This window comes from Acomys russatus, chromosome 12, assembly GCF_903995435.1.
Source record: "Acomys russatus chromosome 12, mAcoRus1.1, whole genome shotgun sequence".
NCBI lineage: Eukaryota > Metazoa > Chordata > Mammalia > Rodentia > Muridae > Acomys > Acomys russatus.
This window is the reverse complement of record NC_067148.1, coordinates 24,563,627-24,590,458: the sequence shown is the minus strand read 5'-3', so window position 1 is coordinate 24,590,458 and position 26,832 is coordinate 24,563,627. Positions and strand designations below refer to the sequence as shown.

Genomic DNA, 26,832 nt, shown 5'->3' with positions numbered 1-26,832 from the left:
ACCTTTACTGAGTCCTTTAGGAATGAAAACTCAGATGGTTCTCCTCCACCCCCACCCTGCAATCCTGCCACTCATTCAAACTGCCTCAGAAGAGGCCTAGGAACCTGTCCTGACAACTGAAAGAACATATTTAATTACATGTATTTATATAGTGTCATGGGGCTGGGATACCTATGCCACAAGGAGCTTGTCCTAAGGTCAGAGGAATAGGACTTAAGCTCTCTCCCTCCAGCCACTCAGGCTCCTGAGGTTGAACTCACGTCATAAGGCTTGGCAGCAAGCATATTTACATCCTGAGCCATCTTGCTGGCCCCTAAACATCATTACTAGAGGACTCTGATGCAGGCTTAAATTTGAGGTGCCTGTTTTCTTTTCTTTTTTATAAAGTAAGTTTTTGGTTTCTTCTTCCTAGAGATTGAACTTTCAGCACACTACAAGAACAACTCACCCCTAAGTCCCTCCCTGTGCGCCATCCACTGAGGCAACCATCCTGACCCTCATCACTTGTTGATTGACAAGCTTTTCACCGTCGCCTTAAAGCCTTAAATCACACGAGAGCAGTCCTCACCGAAGACAGAGCCCCAGGCTTACAAGGTCCCTTGACTTGTACTGACTGTAGTTAGGTACCAGGGCTCCTGGCACAGAGCCACCTTAAACATACCCTGCTTCGGTGCCCTGTCCGTGTGGCACTTTATAAGTCGGTCTTAGCCAGCCTTACAGATGTGCACAGAGTTTGCTTCACAAAACCCGTCTGTTGAGCTGTGTCGTATTTTAACTGAAGCGTGATTCACAAGCTCAGTGGACGCTAATGGACTAAAAAGGGAAGGTTCAACCAGGTGTTAGTGTAAATAGGGGCCGAATGGCCACAGCCATAAATCAGGCAGAGCAGACAAGCGAATCCCCCAATATAATAAAGATCCCCCAGTTTCGCTCCCTGCATCTGGAACCCAAGCCTCCCCTTCATACATACAAGGCGAGGCGGAGCTTTTGTTTTGCTTTCTGTAAAACTCATTTTGTTTGCCATCTGCTTGTGCCTACCCTGCGACAATCAGTTTGGTCTAGCAAAGATCTGAAAGATGGTATGGTGTACCCAAAACTCCGCAATATTAATTTCCCCAAAAATCTCACACAAGCTGCCTTGGCGACAGGGCATCAGCTGCAGTCATAGACCCATTTAGAGCTGACTGAAAGATTAATGACTTGTCCTGCACTGATTTCCTCTTATTAGTAATCAGTAGGCCTGTCCCATCTGTCATTTCCCCAGAAAGAAAATGTGTATTTAATCTCCCTGGAACTCTCAACTTAGAAGGGGAGCGACGACCCACATACATTTGGTGACAACGCCTTCCAGGTGGATTATGTTTGGGTGGTCAAACTGTCCCATGATGCTGGCTTCGCTCAGGAAGTCTCTCCTCTGCTTGTCAGTATAACCAGCTTTCAGAGTCTTGATGGCCACACAGATCTCTCTCTTGCCGGGCACTTTGAGGCGCCCACTGCAGACTTCTCCAAATTCGCCTAAGGGAAAAGAATCCAAGATGTGTCAAAAATGCAGTCAAGATAAAATAACCGTCATGGTATGCTTATTATATGATCGGTGCCTAGCTAGTAAGACTAAATGATGAGTTCATTTAGTCCCTCCCAAAGCTTTGTGGTAGCCCCTCTTCTCAGAGGCTCTATTTAGCACAGGAAACTCAAGCTTAAAGGTAAACCTCCCCCAAAAGTCTTGCAGCTAGCAAAAAGGAGAGCATCCTGAATCCAACCAGTGTGGCTACAGATCTTATGTGTTAGTTGATTTTATTGCCATGCTCATTTTCCTGAAAATAAAATACAGACTTGCACCAAAGTTCCTCAAGAACATCACATTTATACTTGGAATAAGGAAATCGCAGTGCATAATATTTACATATATAGACATGCATGCAATACTTACACATGTGAATGTAATTGTGCAATTTACATACATATTTAACATTTATAAAGGAAGCTGACTCATTGGACAGATACTCAGACACTTACCAACTCCTATGACTTTTTCTATTTTAATGCAGGATGCATCGATTTCTTTGGCAAATTCTCGAACTGCCTGGTTGGGATCTTCATATGTAAAGGGATCCACGTAAGTTCTAACGCCTAAGTAATGAAATGAACATGAGATACAGTGACTGGATATATCCCAGGAAACATGAATAAACCTAGAGAGTTGAGGTAAAAAAAAAAAAAAAAAAAAGGCCCTTCACATAGGAAAAGGATGGCCGTTGACATATGAAAATGTTTAAATTCTTTCTCTGGTTTTCATTAGTGGGTAAACAAAGACTTTGCTAACTGCTTAAGACGCTGAGGCTCTACTGACTTCCTGGAATGTCCTCTCACTTCAAGGATTAGAGTTTAAAAACAAGATCTCCTCCCTTATCAGAAAATTTGGAACAAGTTGTCTGGTTCTCCCACCCAGAGGCCCCTAGCTCAACTGTCCTAACACTGTCCCTTACTTATGAAAGATAATAGGCACTCCCTCTTCCCACAGGCCCTGCTTATAGGGGTCTCACATTTTCCCCATGGCTAAACCAAGTAAGTACATGACCAATAAAGAACAGACTTAGATTAAACGTAGATTAATACACATACGAGGAATACTGGCCACTGGTGGGTTTGAAAATAAGGACTCTGAATTGAACCTCCACTTGCATTCTGCTGAGGAGAGAAGCTTCAGCAGGAGGGAATGCTGGAGCCTAGCTGAAATGATGTGGATGCAGGTTGAGAATGTGAGCTCTGAGGCACCCGGCGGGCGATGTGCACTACTGACAGCTCGCTACTGGCATTTGCTCTGGGGACTTGAGTATGTACAGTGCCAGCTGACCACATCTCTGTGACTGTCCATCTTTTCCCTTTTCTCTTCCTTAGTCATTACGAATAACTGAATGGGTCGTCTCGGAAAGTACTGTGCAAACTACTGCTGGGTCGTCTGGCAACTACTTAAATCAATTGCTTTGAACTTACTCTTTGAGGCTATTTGTAACGTCAAGAATCCACTAACACATTCTTGATGGCCGCCAGCCCAGCAAACACATGCTATCATTACATAACTTCTTATGCTTTTACCACTCCCACCCGCAATTTTTCACTTATGAGCATAAAATAACGATGCATTACATCTTGCCATGCAGCTACAGAAATGAGCCAGCTAGAGAGATACTTTTTCCAAAGCAGAGGATAAAATGAACAGACTATACAGAACATCTGCCTTTAACCTCACTTTACACAGTTTTGAATCACCAACTGCACCTTGACATCTTTGAAGAATATAATTTGGGAAACACTAACCAACATTTCTAAGTTAGACAACACAAAGCATACTCTTAAAAAATAAAATTACTTTTGAAACCAATTTTTAATACCTTGATTCAAATGTTTCTCTTCATCTGCTTCTTGTTTGGCTTTGCTGTACTTGCTCCGTCTATTAAAAATGAAAAAGGAAAAAGAAAATGATTTCCAATACAAAACATGTAACAAAAAAGCTGTAAGCAAATTATTCCCAAACACAGCACAAGTCCGGTAGATAGGCAATGCACACTTCACACATAGGAAAGCTGAGGCTTAGGAGAGGTAGAATAATATTACCTCATGTAGAGTCAGGGTTACAAGCTTAAGCCACCAGAGTCTAGAATATCCAACTAGCTATTTATTCCATGGCTCATCCATCCATCCATCCATCTATCTATCTATCTATCTATCTATCTATCTATCTATCTATCTAAAGATGTGTGTGTGTGTGTGTGTATGTGTGTGTGTGTGTGTGTGTGTGTGTGAGAGAGAGAGAGAGAGAGAGAGAGAGAGAGAGAGAGAGAGAGAGAGAGAGAGAGAGAGAGAGACTGCATATATGGGTGTGGCAGTCAGGGGACAACTTTGGGCAGTTGGATTCCTCATTCTCCCTCCATGTGGCTTTCAAAAGTTCAACTCAAGTTCAAGTGCCTTTTCATTCTGAGCCATCTTGCTGGTCCCTGTATACATAGTCTTAATTAAAGTAAGTATCACCAGTGAAATGGACTTAGTGTTTGGTGTGCTATAACCAAGTACATCTTGTTGTGATAATCATGATAGCGTCACAACACCTCATTATCACATTAGGTTTCAGGGACTGGGGAGTTAGCTCACTGGCAGAGTCTCCTGCCAAGAACAAGGCCCTAGGCTAGGTCTTCATCTGGGGTGGTGGGGCAGGGAAAGGACATACAAATACCTAAGTGACAAATGAAATTTTAGAAAGGAAATGTTTGCTTTGTACTTATTGCATTCCAATAGATTGATTTTGACCCCCCACTAGGTCTGTTATGTTCCAATAAGGAGCACCTGCTCTCGAGGTTTGCATACTGCCTGCCCGTGACTTGTTGCAGTGAGATTTAATATTTTTTAATAAAGCTTTGGGAAATATAAATCTATAATGCATATAAGTCTTGAGGCAGGAAAATATGAATCACACACACACACACATATATATAAAGTGGAAAATCAACTCAAGACTTGAAAATTAAAAACCTTAAAATATATAAACACACACATTCACATGTAATTTTGTACCCTGTCTGTGTGGTGCCAGGACTAGAACCCAGGGCCTTGCATATGTTAGGGCCAGCATTCCACAATGGACTACTCCCTCCTTGGCCTTTAAGTACACACTATGTTGAATGCGGATCTTTTCACGTTGGGAGACTGATAAAACCAAATTAAGGAATAAAACGTGTTGCTGCATGACTGTAGCACAATGCGAAAGTTAGAATGAAATTAATCATTGTGCCTTGAGTTTCAAAGGCAAGGTGAGATGCCCTATCAGAATGAGATGTCCTCAACCCTTCAGCTTTGAACAGGTAGAAAGGCAGGAGACGCCCACAGACGAGGAGAAAGGAGCCTAGAACTTGAGGACCTAAGCAGGGCCAGTGGGCAGGTTGCCCACCTCTGGCAGAGCAGCCCTGGGCACATGCGCGAAGCTTCCACCCACACCCACTCATTTGTCAGCGATGTAGGCACCAGCTCAGCAATCAGACCCTCAGAGCCCACAGATGTTCCTCTACATGGATAATTCCCTTGTATATAATAATACCTTGTGCTCTTACATTGCATTTAACTTTTCAAAGTAGTCTCATTACATACATTATCTCCTCCCCTAACTGTTTGCGAAGCATGAACCAGCTTAGCAAAACAGAGACCCCAGTTACCACACTTAACTGCAAAGCGCATATTTCAGTACCAAATAACAGCCTGTGTTTTCCTTTGCAGTTAGCTTTTCAAAGGGCCTTCAAAGGGCCTATTATTTAATTTGCTTGCTCACAACAACCCTAGGAAAGGAATCAGGTGGAAACCACCCGTTCAGCTCCATTGTACAGATGAGACGAGGACTCAGTACCAGGGGGCATCAAGTGAACCACTCACATCCCCTCTCACCCTGATCCAGTGCTTCTCTTAGAGAAGATGAAGTTACAAGATAAAAGTATGGATCGATTGATTGTGTGTATGTGTGCATCCCCCACTTGCCAGACTACAACCTTGGGTGTTGCTCCTCAGATCCAGTCCACTTTTTGAGATAAGATCTCTTAACTGTGTCCTGGGGGCTCCCTACCTCCTCAAACTGAATTATCAGCACACATACCATCACGATTTGGGTTTTAGGGGTTCAACGAGGTCCTTTGTGCTTGTAAAGCACAAAGCGATTTACCGACCAAGCTATCTCTCCAGCCTCAATGGCACATTTTGTATCAGTAAATCCACAAATCAGATTCAACTGTTCTTAAAGGGCTTCAAAGAAACGACAAATATTTAATGCCATGAATAGAAAGAGCTTTCTATACAGCGTGCGGTCCCCTCTCTAATCTGCCCCCTCTCCTTTGCCCCATTTTTTTTTTTACAGCTAACAGAAAGGTGTTAGGTCAGAGACTACAGAAACAGTATTTTGGGTAAGAAAAACACCATGACTAAGTCTCCAGGGTATGGTAGGCTATCTTATCAGAGCTCTAAAAGCCTTATCTGAAATCGCAAAAAATATCTTTTAAAGCATTTTAGAACTCCAATACTGAAATTAAGGAGGAAATAGAGAGAGGGAGAGAGAGAGAGAGAGAGAGAGAGAGAGAGAGAGAGAGAGAGAGAGAACAAGGGAGCTTTAGTAACTGCCCCTCCTTTATTTACCTTTCTGGAGGCCCAACACCAAGCCTGGTGCATGCTAAAGGCATTCTTACCCCTGAGCTCCTGGCACCCATTTGAAATTAAACAGTTGGTTAAAAAAAACAAAACAAAACAAAATAACAAAACTCCCCAGTGGGTATCTCCAGTGGAAACCAGCAGCCTCAAGCAACCCTGAAGGATGGTTGTTTTCACATCAAGTGCATTCATTAAAAATGAACAAAGCCAGGGGAAATACAAAATGGCAGAGGTCATTAGTGATAAGGTTGACCCTCCCATCTCTTCCTCAGACTTGCCAACACAGACAAATGAATGAATGCATGGCAAAGGTGCTTTTAAAGATCTTTTTAATGTGGAGTGTTATTTGGAGTAGGGGACCCTACAAGGGTACAGGGGATATTGAGAAAGGAACAGGAGGATTACTGTTCAAAGGCTAATTGCAGCCTATTAGCACTCTAATAATACCTTGAAAACAAAAAATGCCTGAGTTCTGCTCTACCTCTGTCACCTATGACCCTTTCCCCTTGGCTCAGAGCTGGACAATGTGGCTCATTATTATCCTAGGAGAGAAAGATCATTGAAGCTTACTTTGGGTGAGCCCTCCTGGCGAGCTAAGTCTAAACTGACATCCCAGACAGATCACCTGAATGACAGAAGTGAGGCTTTGTGAGCAGCCTTTCTAATCACAAAGATGTGGACAAGGCAATTAGCTGGGGGAAAGCAGTGGAGTTGTTTGTTAGAATGGTCCAGAAGGAAACATGGAACCTTGCCACAGTGGGCGTCCTGGCCAAGGGCCCTTGCACTGCAGGTGGAAACTACAGTGAATGGAAGCCTCTGCAGTCCCAGGGACTGGCTAATAAGGGCATTAACCATCACCGGAGGGGCCAGCAGGGAACCTCCCAGCCCATGTGCTCTTCCTGGCACCTTAACTACCCCATAAAATAAATAAGAGGACAGGAGTGTGGCAGGGGCCTCCTGTAAGCCTTGCTTTCATCAAAATACCAACTTTCCCTGTCAAGTGGACAGGTTTGATGAATGGGGTTCACTGTGTCCAAAGTTAATTAGTAGAAGATAAGTAATTTATTCACTAAAGTGCAGATTAAAGATGAAGCAGTAATAAGGCGCATAGCTCCTGTAAGGGACCCTTTCCAGAACCCAGGAGTCTCTTCCACAAAGATTCATAGGCACATCCTTCTTCTGCTTCCTTCCTCAAGCTGCCGCTGTTCCCGCATCCAAAGACACCTAAACATTCCTCTCGAGCACCAATTTGACAGGGCTGGAATGGAACCAGTGTAGATGCTTGCACGTTGTTTAGAAATGGTACCCTTTCCCCTTCACCCCTACCCAGTTGTGTGAATGTGCATGACATCATCAGAGCCGATATGGGCAATTATTTAAGTGTATTCACTTCTATGTGAACAAAGCATATGAGAAGCTCAAGGCATGGTGGGGCAGATGTACGCAGAGCAGAACCTCTTTTAGGTCAGTTCCAAAGTGAGAATGTTAACCTTGGGTAGAATGCAAATTAACTGTGAACTTGCTTCACACATTCGATGTCATTTATTCAGAGATCGCAGGCTGATTTACAAGACCGGGTAAACATATCTAAATCCTTCCATGGATGCTACACTGTTTTCCTTAAAATCATTTTGGTTCCTTGTAATCTGGTGAAAGGGCCATTTTATATCCCTTACTGGGATGGAAACACAGTAGTACTAGCCATCAATACTAGGTTATCTTGAAAGCACCACATGTTCGAACATCAGGTGATGCTGTCCCCAGGACCCTTCTTGTATTTCAGTCATTTTCTTAATTTGTTTCCCATGTTGGGAGAATAAGACACCGTTGAGGGCCAGCACGATGGCTCAGTGGGTAGAGGCACTTGCTACCAAGCCTGAGATGATCCTTGCAACTCCTGTGGTAAAAGAAGAAAACCAATCCCTGCGAGTTGTCCTTTGACCTGTACATGCGTGCTGCGGCATACCTGTGCATGGACACACATACACGCTAAATAAATAATTACCAGAGAAGAGGAGAAGTCTAAAATAACCTGAAATCACTGCTATCCTGCTATCACAGGGGAAGGGTTGTCAGAGAAATTTTAATTCAGAGCTCATCTACAGCCTAGGAGGTTCTGAATTTCTAATCGCATTTAATGATCTAACTGTTAACAGTCCTTTGAAAGAGATGTTTAAAAAGCAGTAAAGAAAGTGGTTAAACTAGAAACCACAAGTATATAAGCAAATAGGGACACGGTGTTTTGCTCTTAGGAGAATGTGTGTATAGCTTGGGATAAAAGTTCTCATGACAGTATCTGTGTCACATTGACAGCAAGGACAGTTAAGGTGCTCTGGAAAGCAGATGCTCAAGTCAGCAGAGGGAGAGAGAGAGAGAGAGAGAGAGAGAGAGAGAGAGAGAGAGAGAGAGAGAGAGAGAGAGAGAGAAGGGCGGGGACTGAACCTTCTGATTGAAAGAGATATTCCTGTTTACCTCAAGTTCTCGCTTTTCATTATAAATTAAATGAACACAATAAAATAAATAAACACCATCACTATTTTAAAATCTAGCAGCATGCCAGCTATAAGCCTGAGGCAGTTTCCCCTTAAATAACAAATTAGCAACAAACAGATTTTCTCCTGGTGTCACCAGAAGCTCTCAGACATTTCTCTCCTTCTGAGTCTTTTTCAACAACACCGTATAATTCAGGTCAGCTCACAGGGGCTCTGCTTCACTGCGGACACAGAGCAGTCCCCATGTCTCAATCCTCCTGCCTCAGTTTCCCTGGTGCTGGGTGACACTGTGCCTAGCTTCTAGCATCCTTCCTGGCATCAACATTCTGTGGCTCTTCACAAGCAAGAGGTGGTGACAGGGAAACGTGACTTGGCTTCTCCAGGCTCAGATGCTAAGTCTATGACTTTCTTACACTGCTGGCCAAGGCCGGGCAAGACTATTTTGGGATACCGGTCTATTGTACTCTACCTAAAAGCCTGAGTCCGGCTTCCTTGTCTGCAAGGTACTGTCTCCTCTCTGCTCACCTGTTGTTGTCCTATTTAAAGGCATGCAGTTGTCCCAGATAACAGAGCAGACAGCCTGCACTGGGAGAAGAATTAGCTGAGCGAGCATCCGCTGCCTCAGGCCTGTCAGCTACCTGGCTCCAGGCAGCCCTTCCCCTGACAGCTTTATGGCCGGCACTAAGGAAGAATCAATATGAGGGCAAGGGGCTGACATTTCATTTTCTAAAATGTGATCCGTTGAGGACCAATCACCAAGCAGTGTTTATCAGCCTTGGGAAGTGACATTTTTTTTTTTTTTTTTAAATGGGAGAGAAGGGGCAGGAATCGTCACTGGGCAACTCGACAGGCGCAATTCTCTCAGGAGGGAATGGCCTCATAATTGTGAATCCCATGCATCCCATTGCCACTCTTCTTTTATATAATAAGGTGATCAATAAAAGCACAAAGGGAATTAAATCCTCCGCCTTAAGGATGCTGCCTTCCCCGGCCAAGTTTTAATAATCCTGTCTTCCTGCATTATAGTGTCATGGGTTTTTTCCTTCTTCTCTTCAAAGCCAATATTTTATGCAGAACATCCAAAAGGAGTGACATCTCTCTCAGTGCTCAAGTCTGACTGCTGTGTTTGGGGACACTTAAAAACAACCACCAAAAAAAAAAAAAAAAAAAAAATTGTAGAAGAAGGAAGAGAATGGAAGAATGGACTGTCCCCGGTCAATGCACAAGTTCACTTGTTTGAAATGCTCATGTGCCTCTAAGCACCACAGTGGCTAGATTCAGGTTCCTGTTTTGAGGTGTGTGTGTAGGGGGGTCATTCATGTTACTCAGAAAATTTTCCCATTTTTGTACTTCCTGTGTTTAATTACCACCACCACCTGCCCTTCTCCCTGCAATTTGATGAGCTCAGCACAACACAGCACCTCCTATGCCTCATACAACGCACTGTTTGCATGACCCATGTACAGAAGCAAAATCTCATGGCAGCAGAGAAGGAAAAGTATTAGCTGACTGCCTTTTAAATTTTTACTTCTCGGAGAAATAACTCACAGCTCTACACCTAGTTACAGACTGCCAAAAGGAATGAAGCCCATGACCAACACAGAGACACGATACAGAGCGATACATTGTTTCATATGGTGTTACTACTAGAGTGAACAAAACGGACCTTTGTATACTGGGGCAATCTAGAAAAAAAAAAAAAAAAGAGTGGGATCATGATATTAGGAAAGGCCGGTGACTGGTAGGCCTCTCACCCAAACTCTCACATCTGTTCATCACTCTAGGGTCAATGTACAGCAGTGTAAAGTTAAGGCATTGTTGTGGCTTGCAAATGTGAGGGCAACAGTGGAAGAAGACATTGCTTTGACACTCATGAGATCATCAGCAAGTGGATGGGACAATATGACTGTTGGTGGCCTGAGTGGCAAGCATGGCTATTGGGGGGGGGGGGGAGCAAATGGAGGTCTAACTACAATCACACCAACAAGATGACGCTAGATAAACATCGCCTCTTCCTTTACGTCATTTTCATATTCTGTCTCATGAAGAGCTTTATAGTGAAGAAGATCATACTCGCAACAAAAATCCCACCTTGGGAAATTGTGAATGTGGTGGGGAAAAGTTCAGGAAGCAGCTAAGGTGTCAGGCACAGCTGGTGGCGAGCATCTGGATCCCATGATACTATTGATCAGTGTGTGTGCACAACTGGACAGAAGTGACAGTAAGACGATTGCTCCAAAGACCATGCAAGCAAGCCAGCACTAGTTCTCTCTCTCTCTTTCAAGTATCACGGTATACCCTAAATGCACATGAGGTAAATACGCTGCCCAATCAGGTCCTCTTCCAAGAGAAACATCAGTGTGCCCAGAATGATCAATGACAGTTCTGAAGATGTTGATGACTTCCGAGGGATGGGAGGCCCATTGCTCACGTTCCATACCATCCTTGTTAAGCAGTATCCTGCTGCATCACCTATTGTGCTCCAGTGGCACCTAACATGTTTATAAAAGTGTCTTGCCAGCTACCCTTTGAGGAAAGCAACAACCACTGCTATCTTATAAAAGAAAACAAATCCAGCTGACAGAGGGTGATGCTCAACTTTTGGGTCCACATTTTATCCAGCTTTTCTCACCTTTGGTGCAGAGTCCAGGCTTAAGAGAAGGATAGAGAAACGTAATGCCTCCCAGCTTAAGGAATCTAGAAACCTCCCCTTGGTTTCCTGGAATCAGTTGGAATTTTCCAGGAGGCTGCCAACCAGTTCCTGCCATAAGGTCCAGGAAGGATGTGGGATGGTCAAAGTGAAGAGAGAGCCTGGCATGCGGTGGGGTGGGGGCTGGGCTTCTGTCCTTACCTGCGGCTGATGACAAAAGCCGCAATGAGAATGACCAGGAGCACTACGCTGCCGGAGACGGAAACCAGCAGGACGGTGGAGTTGGCACCATCGCCGATGATCCGGGAAGGCACTGGAATGAAAATTACAAGGGGGTCATGTAGTGGGTGGGGGCAGTTCTAAGAGACGGAACCTGCTAGCACCTTCAACTTTCCGAACCTACCCATGCAAGGTCATCTGGCAAGCAAACCTCCCCCGTGCCCCCATTTAACCATTCTGTAGGGAATCTAAAATTATGTTGATGTCTTCATATCCTTTTTTTTTTGGTCAAAAATCTCACATAATGAAAACAATACAAATATATTCCTTGGTGAAGAAGACATTTGGAAAACTCAGAAGGTTTGCTCCACCTTCATGCTCAGCTATTAAAAATCCAACCTATTAGAGCCAGCTCAAAGCCACCTCCTCCTTGCAGCCGTGCTGCATAACACCAAGGATGTCAGTGTCCTTTAGCATTGTCTCAAGTCTCCCACCTGTCTTCTTCATGCTCTCTTAATAATCAGCCAATGAGAACAATTTATATCTTCAACAGATGTTGAAAATTCTGGCCCACCATCTCCTTATCAAGTAGGCCTAGTTTGGGTTAAGTAACGAAGGAGGTGAAGATCTCTTCTTGCTCAGTGAACTTTTGCTCGGTTAGCCGTTCCAGCTCTCCAGGGAGCAAGACTTAATGTTCCTTACAAAGGACTTTAAAACATACATGAGCACTAATGACACTATTTAAACAGATTCCTAGAAATAAGTAGGAGGGGAAAAAAAAGGGGGGTAATTTTGGTTCCTTCTTTAATCTTCTCAGGAAGAAAACTCCTTTTCTTAAAGTGGGGGGTGGCTATAGAACCCTCAATTAGTCAAGTTAGCAAACCCACTACTCCTGCTTGGTAGAGGGTTCAAAAAGATAAACACTGACATCGTTTTTCATTCATAGGAAGACAGAAGAGAAACTGTTATTAAACGCTTACCTAGCCAAAACCAGAGTGAGGCTCAACCTATAAATAAAACCATCTGGGAATGGGTGGCGTCTGGGTGGTCTCTGTTACCTGTATTGGTAGTGACCTCCAAAGGCTCGCTGAAGTCTCCATAGCCAGCAGCAGTCCTGGCCCGCACGTGGAAAACATAGGAAGTCAGAGGGTTCAGGCCTTTGATATCCGTGTTCCTGGCAGCCGTGCGAACTATGCGATAGCTTCGTTCATTCTGATCCTACATTATAAGAAAGTAAAATTGGTGAAGTGTAAACTGAGTCTTCTGATCCTAGGTAGGAGGGGGAATGAGAGTCACGTGACAGAACACTGGGTACGTTCTCTACGCCCCGTGTTTCTTTTCTCCACAATGCTCTACAGTTTTGAAGTAAAGTTTATGATCAGCCAGGCTATGGTGGCGCACGCCTTTAGTCCCAGCACTCAGGAGGCAAGGGCAGGCAGATCTCTGTGGGTTCCAGGACAGCCTGGTCTACAAAGTGAGTCCAGTGCAGCAAGGGCTACACAGAGAGAACCTGTCTTGAAAAACCAAAGACTAAGAAAGAACAGTCTGATTGTGCGTTTTCTGGACTAGCTTGGATGCAGATAGCTCTTTTCAGAATTCTGTCCTTTAAGAGACAAGTTATTTTCAAAATTAATGTGTTTCTATAAGGGGCTGAAGAATGTAATTTTCCGTACCCAATTTTCTTTTAAAAGTCATCAAAACCCACACCTTCATTTTGAACAGCAGTGATCTGCTTAAACATATCATTATTTTAGCAGTTATGAGTCATTCTCCATGATAGAAGGTATATAGATTAGGTCTTGATTTCTTTTACTCGAAAGAAAATATAATTATATTAGAACATGATGTGTTTTTCAAGATAGCGAGCCAAATATTATATTGCACAATCAGATTTTCTTAGGAACCAAGATGCAGTTGATTTTGGCTTTTGACTGCTATTTCATGACTTAGAACTGTAATACTTGAACAACCAAGGAAGAGATGGGAAGAAGGAAAAAGAAAGGGAAGGGGAGGAAGAAGGAAGTGGGGGCGATGGAGGGAGGCAAAGAAAAAGGGAGGAAATACCTTTTCATAATATTTGACTTCATACTCCAAGATTACTCCGTTTGGTCGATCTGGTTCCAGCCAAGCAAGAGCCACGCTGTATCTTGTGACTTCTTTAGCCTGGACCAAAGCAATGGATGACGGTGCTATGTGAAAAGAAGGGGGGAAAATGGTATCTTAGATTAGAAAGGAACAAGTTTTGGAAACCATCACCCCACAGCTTCACTTTACTTCGGAAAGTCCCATGGGGCCGCCTTCCTCTAGACTGGGGTATTTTTTTCATTACCATTCTCTTCAGGTTGTGCTTTATATGTGTCTTGTCATATCATCTACACAGGGACTGAGGACAGGGCTCAGGTGGTGAAGCTTGCTCTCCAGCACTCACAGAATAGCTGGGTGCGGCTGGCACTGTTACTGGGCCATGGGTACAGGGCATGCTGCCTGAAGTGTCCTTCTACAAGCCATAACTGCCTCGGGCAAACCTCCAATCAAGCTTGGCAAGTCCTTCACCCTACCTTCAAGTACCGAGGCGATTTTATACAAGCAGGGGGATTTGCCCTTCTTCCACCATTACTGTGGGGAATGCTGGAAGGCAAACAGTTTACACACTTTCCAATATAAATAAAAGCACTGCTTAATTATAGTAAGACTTTTCAATTTAAGCATGGCTGTGCAAATAATGAAAAACACAAATAAAAACCATGATGGTCTCTCTGGACATAAATGACATTATGCAACTATTTTACAAGAGGTTGAAGCTGTTCTTGTGCCTGATGAACAGCACACTTTCCTTTCTACTGAGAAAAATATAAAAGCAGTCTTCCTGGGAATGTTATTGGGGCAGCAGGGGAAGGGGGCAGTGCCTACTTGAGATTTATCAAACCAGGCTGCCCAATGCTTGCATTTCTCCTCTGTGGAGTTGTCACCTCCAGCCAGCTGTTAGCAAGCTCTGCTGCGACAGACATGGGCCAGTGCCAATGTGCAATCCCCAGAGAGAAGAGGAAACTTTTGTGAAATCCTTCATCTTATCTCACAAAGCTGGCCAGGATAGCAAAGACTAGGGGGCCTTGCTAAATTGAACGCATATTGACTTTACCGCTCAAACTGTGGGAATGTGAAAATGGGCTTCCAACAAATGAGTGTTCTCCTCCCTCGTACCCGGGGGACTGCCAATTCTCAACGCAGGAAACAATAAGTAAATTAAATTATCACCAGAAACAGGCTATGGAAAGCATCAGACCAGCCTGACCATACTCGATGGCAGAGTGGAGTGGACAGACCAGTCAGAAGACGAAGTCTCCATGGCAGAGCCAATCCAGCAAGGGTTGTCTGCCAGAGGCAGATATTGACAGCCTGACATCTCTGTTAGGGACACCCCAGGATGGACACCCACATCTCTTCCAATGTGCCTCTCTCTCTCTCTCTCTCTCTCTCTCTCTCTCTCTCTCTCTCTCTCTCCTTCTCTCTCTGTCTCTCCCGAAGCTTTTCCAGATTGGAACTCAGGCATAAGCACCAGTGAAAGACACAATGCATACACATGGTCTCCATCAAAGGCAAGGCCAAGGTTAGTAACACCCAACTGGATGAACAAAGCTTCATGCAGTAGACATATGGAAGCCACTGAACATCTGAACAAAATGAAAAACGGAAATGTGCTCGTTAGATGTATTAACACACACACACACACACACACACACACACACACACAAACACACACACACACACACCATGCTTTTCTTTTTCTGTACTGGTTGGCATAGAACTTTTATCCTATAAAAGTCAAGGAGCAAGTTCCTTAAATACAGCGGTAGAGAGGAAGCTGGGCTCAGAAGGCTGCCTGGCCGTGAAAAGCCATTTCACTCCAGGTAATAAATAGATTGCCTAACAGAGCACTTTAACATCCACTCTATAAAAAGGGGGGCTCTTTAAACCCCGAGGTTCAAGACTGGGAAATGCGCTAGGAAAGTGAAGCCGATAGAGAAGAAAGACAGGAGGGAAGCAAATCAGAAAATTATCAAATGAACTTTCTCTAAGACACAGTCTGGCTTAGACTCTGGCACCAATTGCCCGTCTGCCCCCAGAGAGTGCTGCTGAACTAAAATGGCTTCTCTCTGGTTAGGTTATGAGGACACCGCAGCATGGGGAAATGAATTCAATTTCTTTCTTTTCTTTCTTTTTTTTTTTTTTAAGTTTGAGCAGCAGCATTCATTCCTGTAGCCACTCAAAAGGGATCTGAGCACAGCCTGGATGTTTGGAACTCTCAAGCAGGGACGAGAAAATACGATATGATCCCATATGTTAATAGGAGAGTCTTGATGCACACCTGCTTGGAAAATTGATGAGCACTGATGCAAAGTAAAATGGACAGAGTGGGTCTTGTCTGCAGTGTCACAAAAATGCAGGAGAAAGAAAAGCAAGAGAGAAACGGGAAGGGAAGGAAGACAGTGCGTATGATTGGCTGAGGGAGGCCAGAGGAGCTGGGGGTTGCTGCTTGCCTTTCATAGCGTCTGTAGAAATACAGAATGAGCACTTCTAATTCACAAAAAGGACCCTATGATGCGACTATCATATTTTAATTCTTGACTGAGCAGCTGTTCTTGAGGAGGCAGGGCAGGGGGTGGTGCTCGACTGGGCAAAGCAATCCATGGCTGGTGAGGGTCGGAAGCATACCTAAGTCAGGCATTTGCCCATGCCATGCTCTCACAGATGAGCTTCCTCTGGGAAGAAGCTCAGGCCTCAGGAAACTTCAGCTCTGCCATCCTGGCACTTTGGCAAAGAGGCAGCTTGGATGTCCTCCATATCACAAGCCACATATGGGCTCGCCCCTCGCCTTTTTCTATCGTGTTTCCAGTACAGCCTCCAACTCCACATCTGGAAGCCATCAGCTTGCCATGTGTGCCTGCCCGCAGCTCATTTCCCTAGAATGTCCCGATCTTCTTCTTAGCCCAGTGGTTCCCAGCATTGGTCCTCTCATACCACCCATTGCTGCCACCAACCTCCAGCTACTTGTATCATGCACAAGTAATATTCTTATTAGATACACACACTGACTGTGCTGTCCTGGAAGAAAACTTCTTCCCATTAGTAAGTAAATACTATTATCACTTCTGATTATTGACAGATAACCATAAAAATATAAAATATAAGCAAGAACATGTTCTCAGCCTTCGCTGGGCACTCTTGTCTCCCCAGACTTTGTTAAAATGTGAGGTTCACCTAAGGCTCTCTAGGCACTGACTTGAGGCCCCGATCTTAGCAACTCAGAATTATTGAGAATGTTGAGTGAAAAAAAGCCTAACTTTAAATGTGAACCAAAAAAAAAAAAAAAAAAAAAAAAAATTACAAATTAAAGAAAAAAAAAAAAAAAAAAAAACCCTAACTTTCCCATAGACCAATTCCTTCTTTTGTCAATGGTCCTTTGGACCAATCAATGCCCAACCCAATGGTCCTTTGCTAGGGTCACCTTCAAGGCCACCTTGGTATCATCTATCTACACTGCTTATCTCTAATCCATCTAGAAATGTATGCCTGACCCATCTAGATTACAGCTGCCTGTTGCCTGGGTTGTTGTATCTAGTCCCCGTCACCTTTGGAGGCAGCAGTTCTTCCACGAGAGAACTGTGCAGGAATGAGCACAAAAGCTGTTCTAAAGACAAGTACCAGCGGATGACATTAGCATCTTTGTTTTCTTCTTAGGAAATTTTTATAATAGACGTATAATCTAATATGTGTTTTTCGACCCACGGTTTCTCTGTGTAGCCTTGGCGGTCTTGGAACTTGCTTTGTAGACCATGCTGGCCTCAAACTCACAGAGATCCACTGCCTCTGCCTCCCGAGTGCTGGGAGTAATGGTGTGTGCCACCATCACCCAGCCAAAAGATAATTCAAGGACTCATTTTCCTAGAACTAAGTGAGTTCCTACTAGTCTTCCCATTTTAAATCTTCTCTCAGCAGTGGCAGAAGTACAAAAAGGATGCTTTCTCTCTTCCTTGCATTGTACCCGTCAACACATAGTGTACCTGCTGAAGAGCCATAGGCGAGGCTGACAAGATGAGGCATTTCCAGCTACCCACAGCCCACAAGTCTCCTTCACGGGAGAGGGTTGTTTTGAGGTAAGTTTTGTTCCTCTGAACAAAGGCAAGAACCAGTTGTCATTGTACTTTGTTGTATTGTTAGCTTTATTGATCTGAGACAAGGTCTGGCTCTGTAGCTCAGGCGGGCTAGAAATTCACTCTGTAGCCCAAGATGGGCTCCTGCCCCAGCCTCAAGGGTGTGATCTCTTAAGTGTTAGGATTATAAGGGCACACTACTGCACCTGGCTTTAAGCTTACATTATTATTATTTGTTGTAATATATGCTAGGATCCTACCCAGAGCCCTGAGAGTTCTTTGCAAGCACTTTACCATGAAACCATGTCTCCAGTTCTACGTACAACTGTTTTAGAAAGCCAGACTTTGCTATGACATGCTGCAAGAAGGGAAAATTCACACCAGTTGACAGTAAGGAAAGATGGGTCTAAACTCTCAAAGGGTGATCTCTAAGTAAAGATTATGCTCTCATTCAATTATGCTCATAATTTTCGTTTTGTGGCAATATTTTGAATACAAACCAGAAGACAATTGTCCAAGTTTGAGATGTGGGTAACTGAGCAACTTCTCTCATTATTAAGGGAATTTCAGTCATTTTTTGAACCCCAAGAATATCCCTCATTTCCTTTTTTACTTACAAACCATGCTGATGTATCCATTCTGCCCTTCAAAAAAAAAAAATATATATATATGCTTTATGCCTTTGCTTAGGAATTTATATTGGGACTGAAATACCACATAGAACAAGGCAGTGCTAGGACCAGAGATTGGGATAAGGAGAAGGGCCTCATGGGTCACAAAACGCTTTTCAGTGATTTGAGATTAGGCCAGCGTGGTATGGTCTGGTTTTCTGACATTTACATTGGGGGTTCTGGAGCACACCCATAACCCGAGCACTGGGGAGGTAGATGCAAGTGAATCCAAAATTCAAGGTTAAACTCTGTTACACAATAAAGCCAGCCTTAGGCTGCATAAGACCATGTCTCAAAAAAAGACTTGTATGAGGGAGGAGTAGGTTAGAAAGGCAAGGGTGGACCAGGGACGAAAGACCTGGAATTCTCTCTCTGGTTTGGTGCGTAAGAACTCTTCCAATACAAAAAAAGATGATCATTCGATCCCCATACCCTAAATATATTTCACCTAAATGATTTAGTAGAATGCTTGAGTGACTTGGGAAAAAAAAAAGAAAAAGAACATTTGGATGCAGCGAGGGGTTGCGGGAGAGTTGCGGGGGGCGGGGGAACTGTCTCATTCTACAAAATACGTTCCTTTCTATGTTGGGCAGGCCTCTCACCTTTTCTTGCCTCAATGCCTCATTAGTAAAATGTCTGCCTTCCAGACACAAGCTTAAGCTGCTAGATCCTTATTTTAGGGGCAGGTCTTACTTTGATTAGCACTGCACCTTCAGGACTCAGGATGCCTAGCACAGAGCGTGGGTGGTCAATACATTTGAGCAAATAATAATGAACTAAATGTTAAAATTGATCTACTTATTTCTTTTGTGAACAGTGGAGGTGCAAACCCTCCATCTGCACCCACCTCTCATGACCTTTTGTGGGTTTTAGTTTTGTCATTTGGTTTAACCAAGACATTGACAATTGGAGGCGAAGCAAATGACAATCCTAATTATAAAATGGGACCTCTGTTTCCAAGGTCCACGTGATGTTTCTGAACACTTTTCAAACACACAGGCTGTAAAATGTCATTCAAAGTGTAAGTTAGCAGGAAAGCCAGGCTTCACTGCACCTGTTCCAGACATTTTGAGGGATTGCTCTTTAGGCTGACAAAGGTGTTGACAATTTGCTCAGCCTTCCTCATCTGTACGCTAGGATACATGCAAAGAATAGTCTTCCTGACATCTTAATTGTGAGGACAGAGTTGAGATTTCCAGGTCATTTCCTGAAACCTGAAGGTCCCTGGCATCTCTTTTGTTATATAAGACTCTCTAGGTACCACTGCAGCCAGCCAGCCAGAGTGGGAGACATCACTAGTTACTACGTATCCCTCCGGGGACCCTCCATCAGCCTGATGAAGCCTATGAAAAATCTAGAGCCCTCTGCAGGCAGACTAGGAGCACCAAGACTTAACAATTGGAACGGACAAGTAAAATTGCTGTAAAAATACAGCAAAATCCTAGAGAAGATAAAAAGGGAAAACTCACCCAAGTTTGGAAGTTCAATGAATTGAGCTTCCCAATAGAAAACCAAGATAACTTTCACATACACCGTCATGTTCCCCCCCCCCAACCCCGCCAGTTTTTCAGCCTGCAGAATTCCACATATCCCTGAGAAAAATGAGAATTTCAACTCGCCATTTGCTCTGTACTTTTAGCTGCCATCTGGTTTGAGAGAGACCACAAGGCACTCAGAAAGCGCACGTGGCTTTATCTCCGTGTGCGTTTTGGATAAACAGAAACTGCATAGATTAGAGGGCTCCATCGTGACTCTAACAGTGGCACATTTCACCAGGAGGAAGAATTACAGGGGATGCTTTGAAGTCAAACAGAGGTGGCTCCCTTTAAGAACATGGTAAATTTAACTTTCTTTGGTTCAAAGCTCAGCGGTTCTCCTTGCTCCCCGCTGATGTGAATCCTGCAATTTTCTTTTATTCACTTCCTCAATGACTTACCATTAAACACCTACAAGTCATTTACTGCCTCAGTTTGGTGCTTGTGACACCCAAATGGCATGGGGAAGAGAAAAAGAGAGAAGGAGAAGATACAGGGAAAGGTGTGCTCACCTCCTGGGCTGTACCATCGCTTCCTTGAGTCCAGCCAGCGTCATGAGCTATGAATGAAAAACTGTTGGGGGTATTTTATAGGAGGGAAGAAAACAGCTAAAATAACCCAACTGCTTTACATTCCTGGCTCAAATTAGGGTTTGGGGCGGTGGTGGGTGGGGCAGAAAATAAACAGATTCGATGAAAAACATCTCCTGCCTATGGGTTCAAAGCCTAGAACTGAATGGATGTCAATGGTACACTGGCCATTGTTTGGAGGGCAGATGACTCAGCCATAGGAAGGTTACCTACCTTTCTCCTACCATGGAACCTAGATTTAAATAGATGGTGTTTACCAAAGGGGTCTCTTCCTGATAGGAAACCTAAAGCCACAGTTTATAAATATCTCTGCTTTAGTCAAACGGTATATTTAAATTTAATTACTTGGAGCTTGAGTTGGTTTTCTTCACTCCTTTCTCTCTGGATTCAACACCCCAGCTCTGATTTGCTCCTTATCAAAGGTTTGTGCATTTTTAAATGCTGTCAAGCATCAAAATTAAATGCTTCAGAGCACTAATGATATCTTTGTGATTAAGGGTTTTACATCTCAGAGTTGCTAAGAACTCTGGTGCTAATATTAATTGCTTTCTTCCACATTCAAGGAGAGAGAAGCATTTCTTCTCATGGACTCAGAAAAATCTGTGCCACAAGGAACTAACTGCTGAGCGGGTTTTTTTTATACACTCAGTTTTGTTTTTTGAACACTATTATTCTTATAGTATTACACACACACACACACACACACACACACACACACACACACACACACATGATGTTTGTAGCACATTCAATCAGTTGTTACCTTTGCTAGTCCCCCACTCCCAGTAAAATCATCAAAAAGCTCAGTTGCCTCAGGATCCCAGTGTATGAGCCCCCCTCGCCATGCACTCCCCACAGCTCTGAAGCTATTAAGTGGCTACTTCACATGAGGACACTAGTTTTGAAACTACGCAGGTAAGCTTGGGGTGGTGACATCTGTAATCCAGGGGCTGAGGCAGGCTGAGGCCCTGACTTCAGAGTCATCCTGTGCTTAATGGTTGCAGATTAGACTGAGGTTGCAGTGTGAGACCTTGTCTCAAAAAAACAAATGAACAAAACAACAAAAAGTAAACAAAACCCAAACCAAACCAAACAACAACAAAACAATAACCACTCAAAAGTGAAGGGGGAAAAACAAAACAAAACTCAACTAAGCAAAAGGTTCAAAAAAACAAAAGTATCAGCTTTTGTTTTTCTATTTGACAAAAAAAAAAAACCATACATTTTAGCCAAAATCTTCAGAAGAATCTGAATTAAGTGACATTTATTTACATTCAAATACGGATGGATCCATATGGATTAATTTTAAACTTTGAAATAGAGGACGATTGCATCTGATTTCTCTGAGAAAAGTACAGCACATATTTTCAACAAATACTACAACACAAGCAGTGCGTGTGAATGTTTATTGAAGGGGACAACTGAGCCGAGCCGTGCTTCCAAGGATTCTAAGAATCTGATTTGGGAACACTTAACAATGCTTCAACTGAATGGCAGACAGTCACTTTATTTTTTGGCTCAGTGTGGAGTCAAAACGCTTAACCCCTCCCCCCCCCCCAATGCCAAAAGGTGGGCAGTGAATTATTCAAACCCAACTCTTTACAGAGAGAAAACCATCAATAAAACTTTATGTCACAGGATGCAATCAATGCTCTTCTGAACTTTCATGCAAAGGGCTTGTGTGCTGCAGTGGGAGGTGTCAGGATCCACTCGCTCCCCTTAGCCACTGTCCAGAGACGTGAGTTCCTTTTTACTCGAGTAGCTGTTTCAAAGATGGAGCTGCCCGGCTGAAACCACATTCCTAGACTCTTTTGTATCCAAGGATGATCATATGACTGGGTCTGAGGCTATGGAATTTGGTTGGAGTAATTACTTATTTTCTAGACTCACTCATGAATACCTCCTTGTGACTCTCCATTCTCTCTCATCTATAATCTGCCAGCTGGAGGTGGATGCTAACCATGGCCTATCCTGGAGGCCCCATGCCAACTCCGCCGCCCCCCCCCCTTCACTTCACCATAAACTAAATGTGACTTCAGCAAGAAATTATGTTTTATTGCAATAACCTACTTGTGGACAGTGAGGGTTTCAGCAGGTGCCCATTGGAGTGAAGTGGAGGCCACTTAGCCAAAAAGACATTTTCATAACAATGAACTCAAATGAAGCGCAGTGTGCTGTGTGGCCAATGGAAGATTGATCTGTGGTCTGAAGCTGCCAGAAAGAACGGTGTCCAGGTTCCCTCCAGTTCCTATGATGGGCAGATTCCCTGCTCATTTACAAGGAACTGGAGCATGCCACCCTGAGGTGAGCAGGGCCAGCAGCAGAGGCAGAGGCTCTGCAGGGACACAAGTTGCAGCCAACAGTCTTCTTCCAACAGTAGGCTCAGTGAAACAACGAAATACTGGGCCAAAGGATTTGGCTGAGCTTGTACCGTGTGAGATGGGAGAGACAGTGAGTGGGGTTCGAGTGAGCTTTTCTTTTTAGAAAAGACATGATTTAGGCTCCATTGCACAATTAGCAGCACACAGTTAAAGACCTGGGCCCATGTGGGTAGGAGGCTGGTCACAGAAATGAGTGAACGGGGCTCTATCTGCCTTCACTGAGGGCCGCTTACACACACGCAACACTTCTCTACGCTTAACTGCTCTTTCAGGTACTTTGAGTTGTCACTCTTGTGCTTCAGATTCAGGAACTCCATCATAGAGAAATGAAACACTTTGACTAAAGCTATGAAACACATTAAAAACCCAAGTAGACTTGACTCAAGGGACTTTTCCCTAACACCACACATCTGTAGTGACACACACAGTGAACCCATGCTAGTCAACAGCGATGCACCAAGCTTTATTCTAAATCCCTTGTACAAATTATTTCACACCAACTTCACAAAACAGACACTATTATTATCCCACCTCATAGATGAGGAGAACATAGGACGAAGAAGTTTAACTTCAAGATGATTCTGTAACTGGTAAATTTTAGAGCCCAGTGCTAGCATCCACATTCTCACCCACTGATCTACAGAAAGTGGCAAGCTCCTTTCTTTCTGTTAGAACGCGGAGGGAAATGTACCCTCCCAGGCTCATAGGAACATTTGCTCCCCAATGGTGGTATCATTTGGGAAGGTTATGGAAACTTTGTTACTGAGACCAAACTAGCAGAAGGGGGTTACTGGGGGCAGGTCTTGCAGGCAGCTCTGGTTGTCAGGAACTCACTCTGTAGATCAGGCTGGCCTCAAACTCAGAGTCCAGGACTACCAAGGCTACACAGATAAACCCTGTCTCGAAAAACCAAAAAGAGGCACAAGAGAAACTTTTGGAAGATTTACAAGATTCTATTGTTCTGTGCTATGGTCCAGGTGATTGATGACTAAATAGCTGTTTCCTTTGAGACATTTCAATGGTGGTATGTTAGAATATTGCCTACTTCTCTGTGTTATGTGTATATTTTTCATGAAAAAGAGATCATAAAATAAATATTAGGCTCATCAAAATGTATAGGTAGTGAATTACTAAACTTATCACTAGAAAGACTCATCTAAAATCCTTGGTAAACCTCCCTGGTCAGGAAAAACCTAAACAAGTCAAGAAAGAGGTAAACTTTGGCCAAATAGAGCTTTGGTGACTATAAAAAACATGACGGTGCTATTAAAACCACACCTGGACCCCTGGGTCCTGGTGATGAAGAAAACTGTGTTATCGTTTCACCTTTAACAGACGCTACTTTGTGCCCCACAGAAGGGCTGGTCCTAGCCTCACACCTTAAGAGGTCACTTGCTCCTTTCCCTGCTCTGGCATCTCTCCTCAGTATCTCCTCAGCTGTTTGTTTACTTCCTGCATCCTTCAAGAGATTCGTTGGTGCATTTTGACAAGTGCCGCCCAACACTTGCCAACAGAAACACCACAGGACTCCATGTATGTACTTACTGCTAACTTGCAACGCCAGTCTCAGGCAACAAGAAGAAAAGCCTTCCCACTCAGGGATCATTCATAAGAATTTGCCCGAGCAAGACAACTGCATTAAGATAAGAGTACAGCAAAGCTGGCAACAGCAAAACAGCATGATTTTCCTCCCGCCCCAGATGCTTCTGGTGAGAAGAGCGTTCATGCAGGCTTACCTAGATAGATTGAAGAATTGTTGAGTATTTCAGCTATTCTGTCTGTATATGATTTGGATAGAGAGCCCCTTGTCAAAGCCAGGTCCTCCGTGACCCACAATGCCCTCCAACACTCATTTGGAATACGTAAGGAAAACCTCTTATCCTGAGCAGCCAAGAGCAGGAAGGATTAATGGCTACACACCGAGGCTTTATTCCATCAGCTCTCAGTGTGGTGGAGAGCTCTGTGCCTCCCAAGGCTGCAAAATGAAAAGCCGGGCCATGTGCTGCAGGTTCGCTTTGTTTCCCAGACAGCTGCTAATCGTCCTGACAATGCTGCAACATTTAGCTTTCTGACATCCAGAGGCTCTAGGCTGGTCCTCAATTAAACATGTCTTAATCACCAAGCCTCTAAATGCCAGCATGATAGAGGCACCCAGTAGTTCTGTGCTCCTGCCTCCCACACTTAAATGTCCACACTGATAGACAGAGAAACTTAGAAGCCTTCTCCAGAAACTGACCGATAGAGCCCCGCTTCTTCATTCCTATTAGCTCTCAATTTCTTACCTCTGTAAAGCCATTCTGTAGAATTAAGGCATTGGGCATTTGCTAAAGGAGCCTGTCCATTTTAATAAATAGGCTATGACTGTTGTTATTTTGTTTTTTTTTTTTTTTAAAGTGTGATGACAAATTTAGGACAGTTGTGGCCTTGCCACTTGCTATAAGGATTTGAATCATCTGTGAAGTACAAGAAGAAGAGGAAGAAAGAGAGAAAGAAGAGGAAGGAGAAGAAAGAAAAGGACAAAAGAGGAGGAGGCAGTAGCTAATAGATAACCAGAAAATCTCCATGGACAGACTTATTACAATTAATAGTCTCAGCCAGGTGTGGTGGTGTACCCCTTTAATCCCAGAGGCAGAGGCAGGTGGATCTCTGAGGCCAGCCTGCTCTACAGTGTGAGTCCAGGACAGCCAGGGCTACCCAGAGAAACCCTGTCTCAAAAAAACAAAACAAAACAAAACAAAAAAAAAACAAAACAAAACAAAAAAACCCAAAAAACAAAACAATTTGATAGTCCCAGGCCAATGGCCAAGTGAGAGTAGCCAATGATGTCTTATTCTGGATTCAAGTACTTGAAACAAGAGAATCTATGTTGGCTGAGTCTCCTTTAACTTCATTCTTTGATATTCGTTTTAGTTTTTCATTTGAGATAAGGTCTCATGGTAGCCTAAGGTGGACTTCAACTTGTTATGTAACAGATGATGACCTTGACCCCTAATTTTCCTGCTTCTACCTCCTCAGTGCTGGGATTGCAGTTGTATATACCACTGCACCCAGATCATGCTTTGAAAATTGTTGATAATGGGGTCTCATGCTTCTTTCTTCCTATTGGTCTTCATTTTTCAGGGGCATGAATATAGTCTTATATTCTCTATCAATAGAATCATTTGTAGCTATTACTATGAACACATGATCTGTTTATCAACCCTAAACAAGGTACCAATTTTCATAAACGGTATTGCATCCCTACAGGACAATTGAAAAGAAAAGCTTAAAGACAAGAGGCACTAGCCATTCTGAGTTATTGGAAAAATTTAAAAATTAAATTCTTATTTCCTACCTCTGGGGCTAATGGGCCCATGAGAGACATGTGTAATGTTTACAAAGTACTAGGGGGGTGCCTGCTCAGGGAGTTCAGTTTCTTGACTTTCAAGGGAGACTGAATGCATCATGAACCGTTCCTTCATTATAGCTGTCTCAGAGATGGCACACTGTCTTCCAAGTTGAAACACTAGGAAGTCAATTAGTGTCAGTTATGATGTGAACACCTGTCGACAAAGACCTGGACTGAAACCAATCCCATTAACATAATCACTCATGGCTGCCAAATGGTCAGGCTTTGGACCACTTAGGATGCCGTCCACATTCAAAGAGGTGACTCAGAGGCAGAAAGGTCCAAAACCCCATTAGTCATCTAAGCCGTCCAATTCCCCATCACGTATATATGACGTATGTATCTGGAACAGGGCGCCTACCTTCTAAGGGTCATTTTAAGAGCTCATTTAAGTTACCTATAAAAGTCATGGATACTGTAAATTGAGAATTTGAGACCCTTTACCCAAACTTTTAAACTTTTCTTGGTAAATGAATCTACCATTGTATTTGAAAGCCATACTCAGAAGAGAGAAAATTCAGACAGCACTATTTGGAAAAGAATAAAATGCAACACAAAAGTATAGAAGAATAGA

The 26,832-nt window shown here is 43.5% G+C and overlaps 1 protein-coding gene across 1 annotated transcript in view; it reads right to left on the bottom strand.

Moving 5' to 3' along the window:
* Epha4 (EPH receptor A4) overlaps positions 1-26,832 on the bottom strand; it is a 142,922-nt gene that overhangs the window by 17,880 nt on the left and 98,210 nt on the right. The window contains exons 6-11 of the mRNA XM_051154023.1: positions 13,606-13,730; positions 12,600-12,759; positions 11,524-11,635; positions 3,393-3,451; positions 2,017-2,130; positions 1,330-1,515 (exon numbers count right to left, since the gene is read on the bottom strand). Coding sequence (XP_051009980.1) covers positions 1,330-1,515; positions 2,017-2,130; positions 3,393-3,451; positions 11,524-11,635; positions 12,600-12,759; positions 13,606-13,730 — 756 coding nt within the window. The remainder of the gene's footprint in view (positions 1-1,329; positions 1,516-2,016; positions 2,131-3,392; positions 3,452-11,523; positions 11,636-12,599; positions 12,760-13,605; positions 13,731-26,832) is intronic.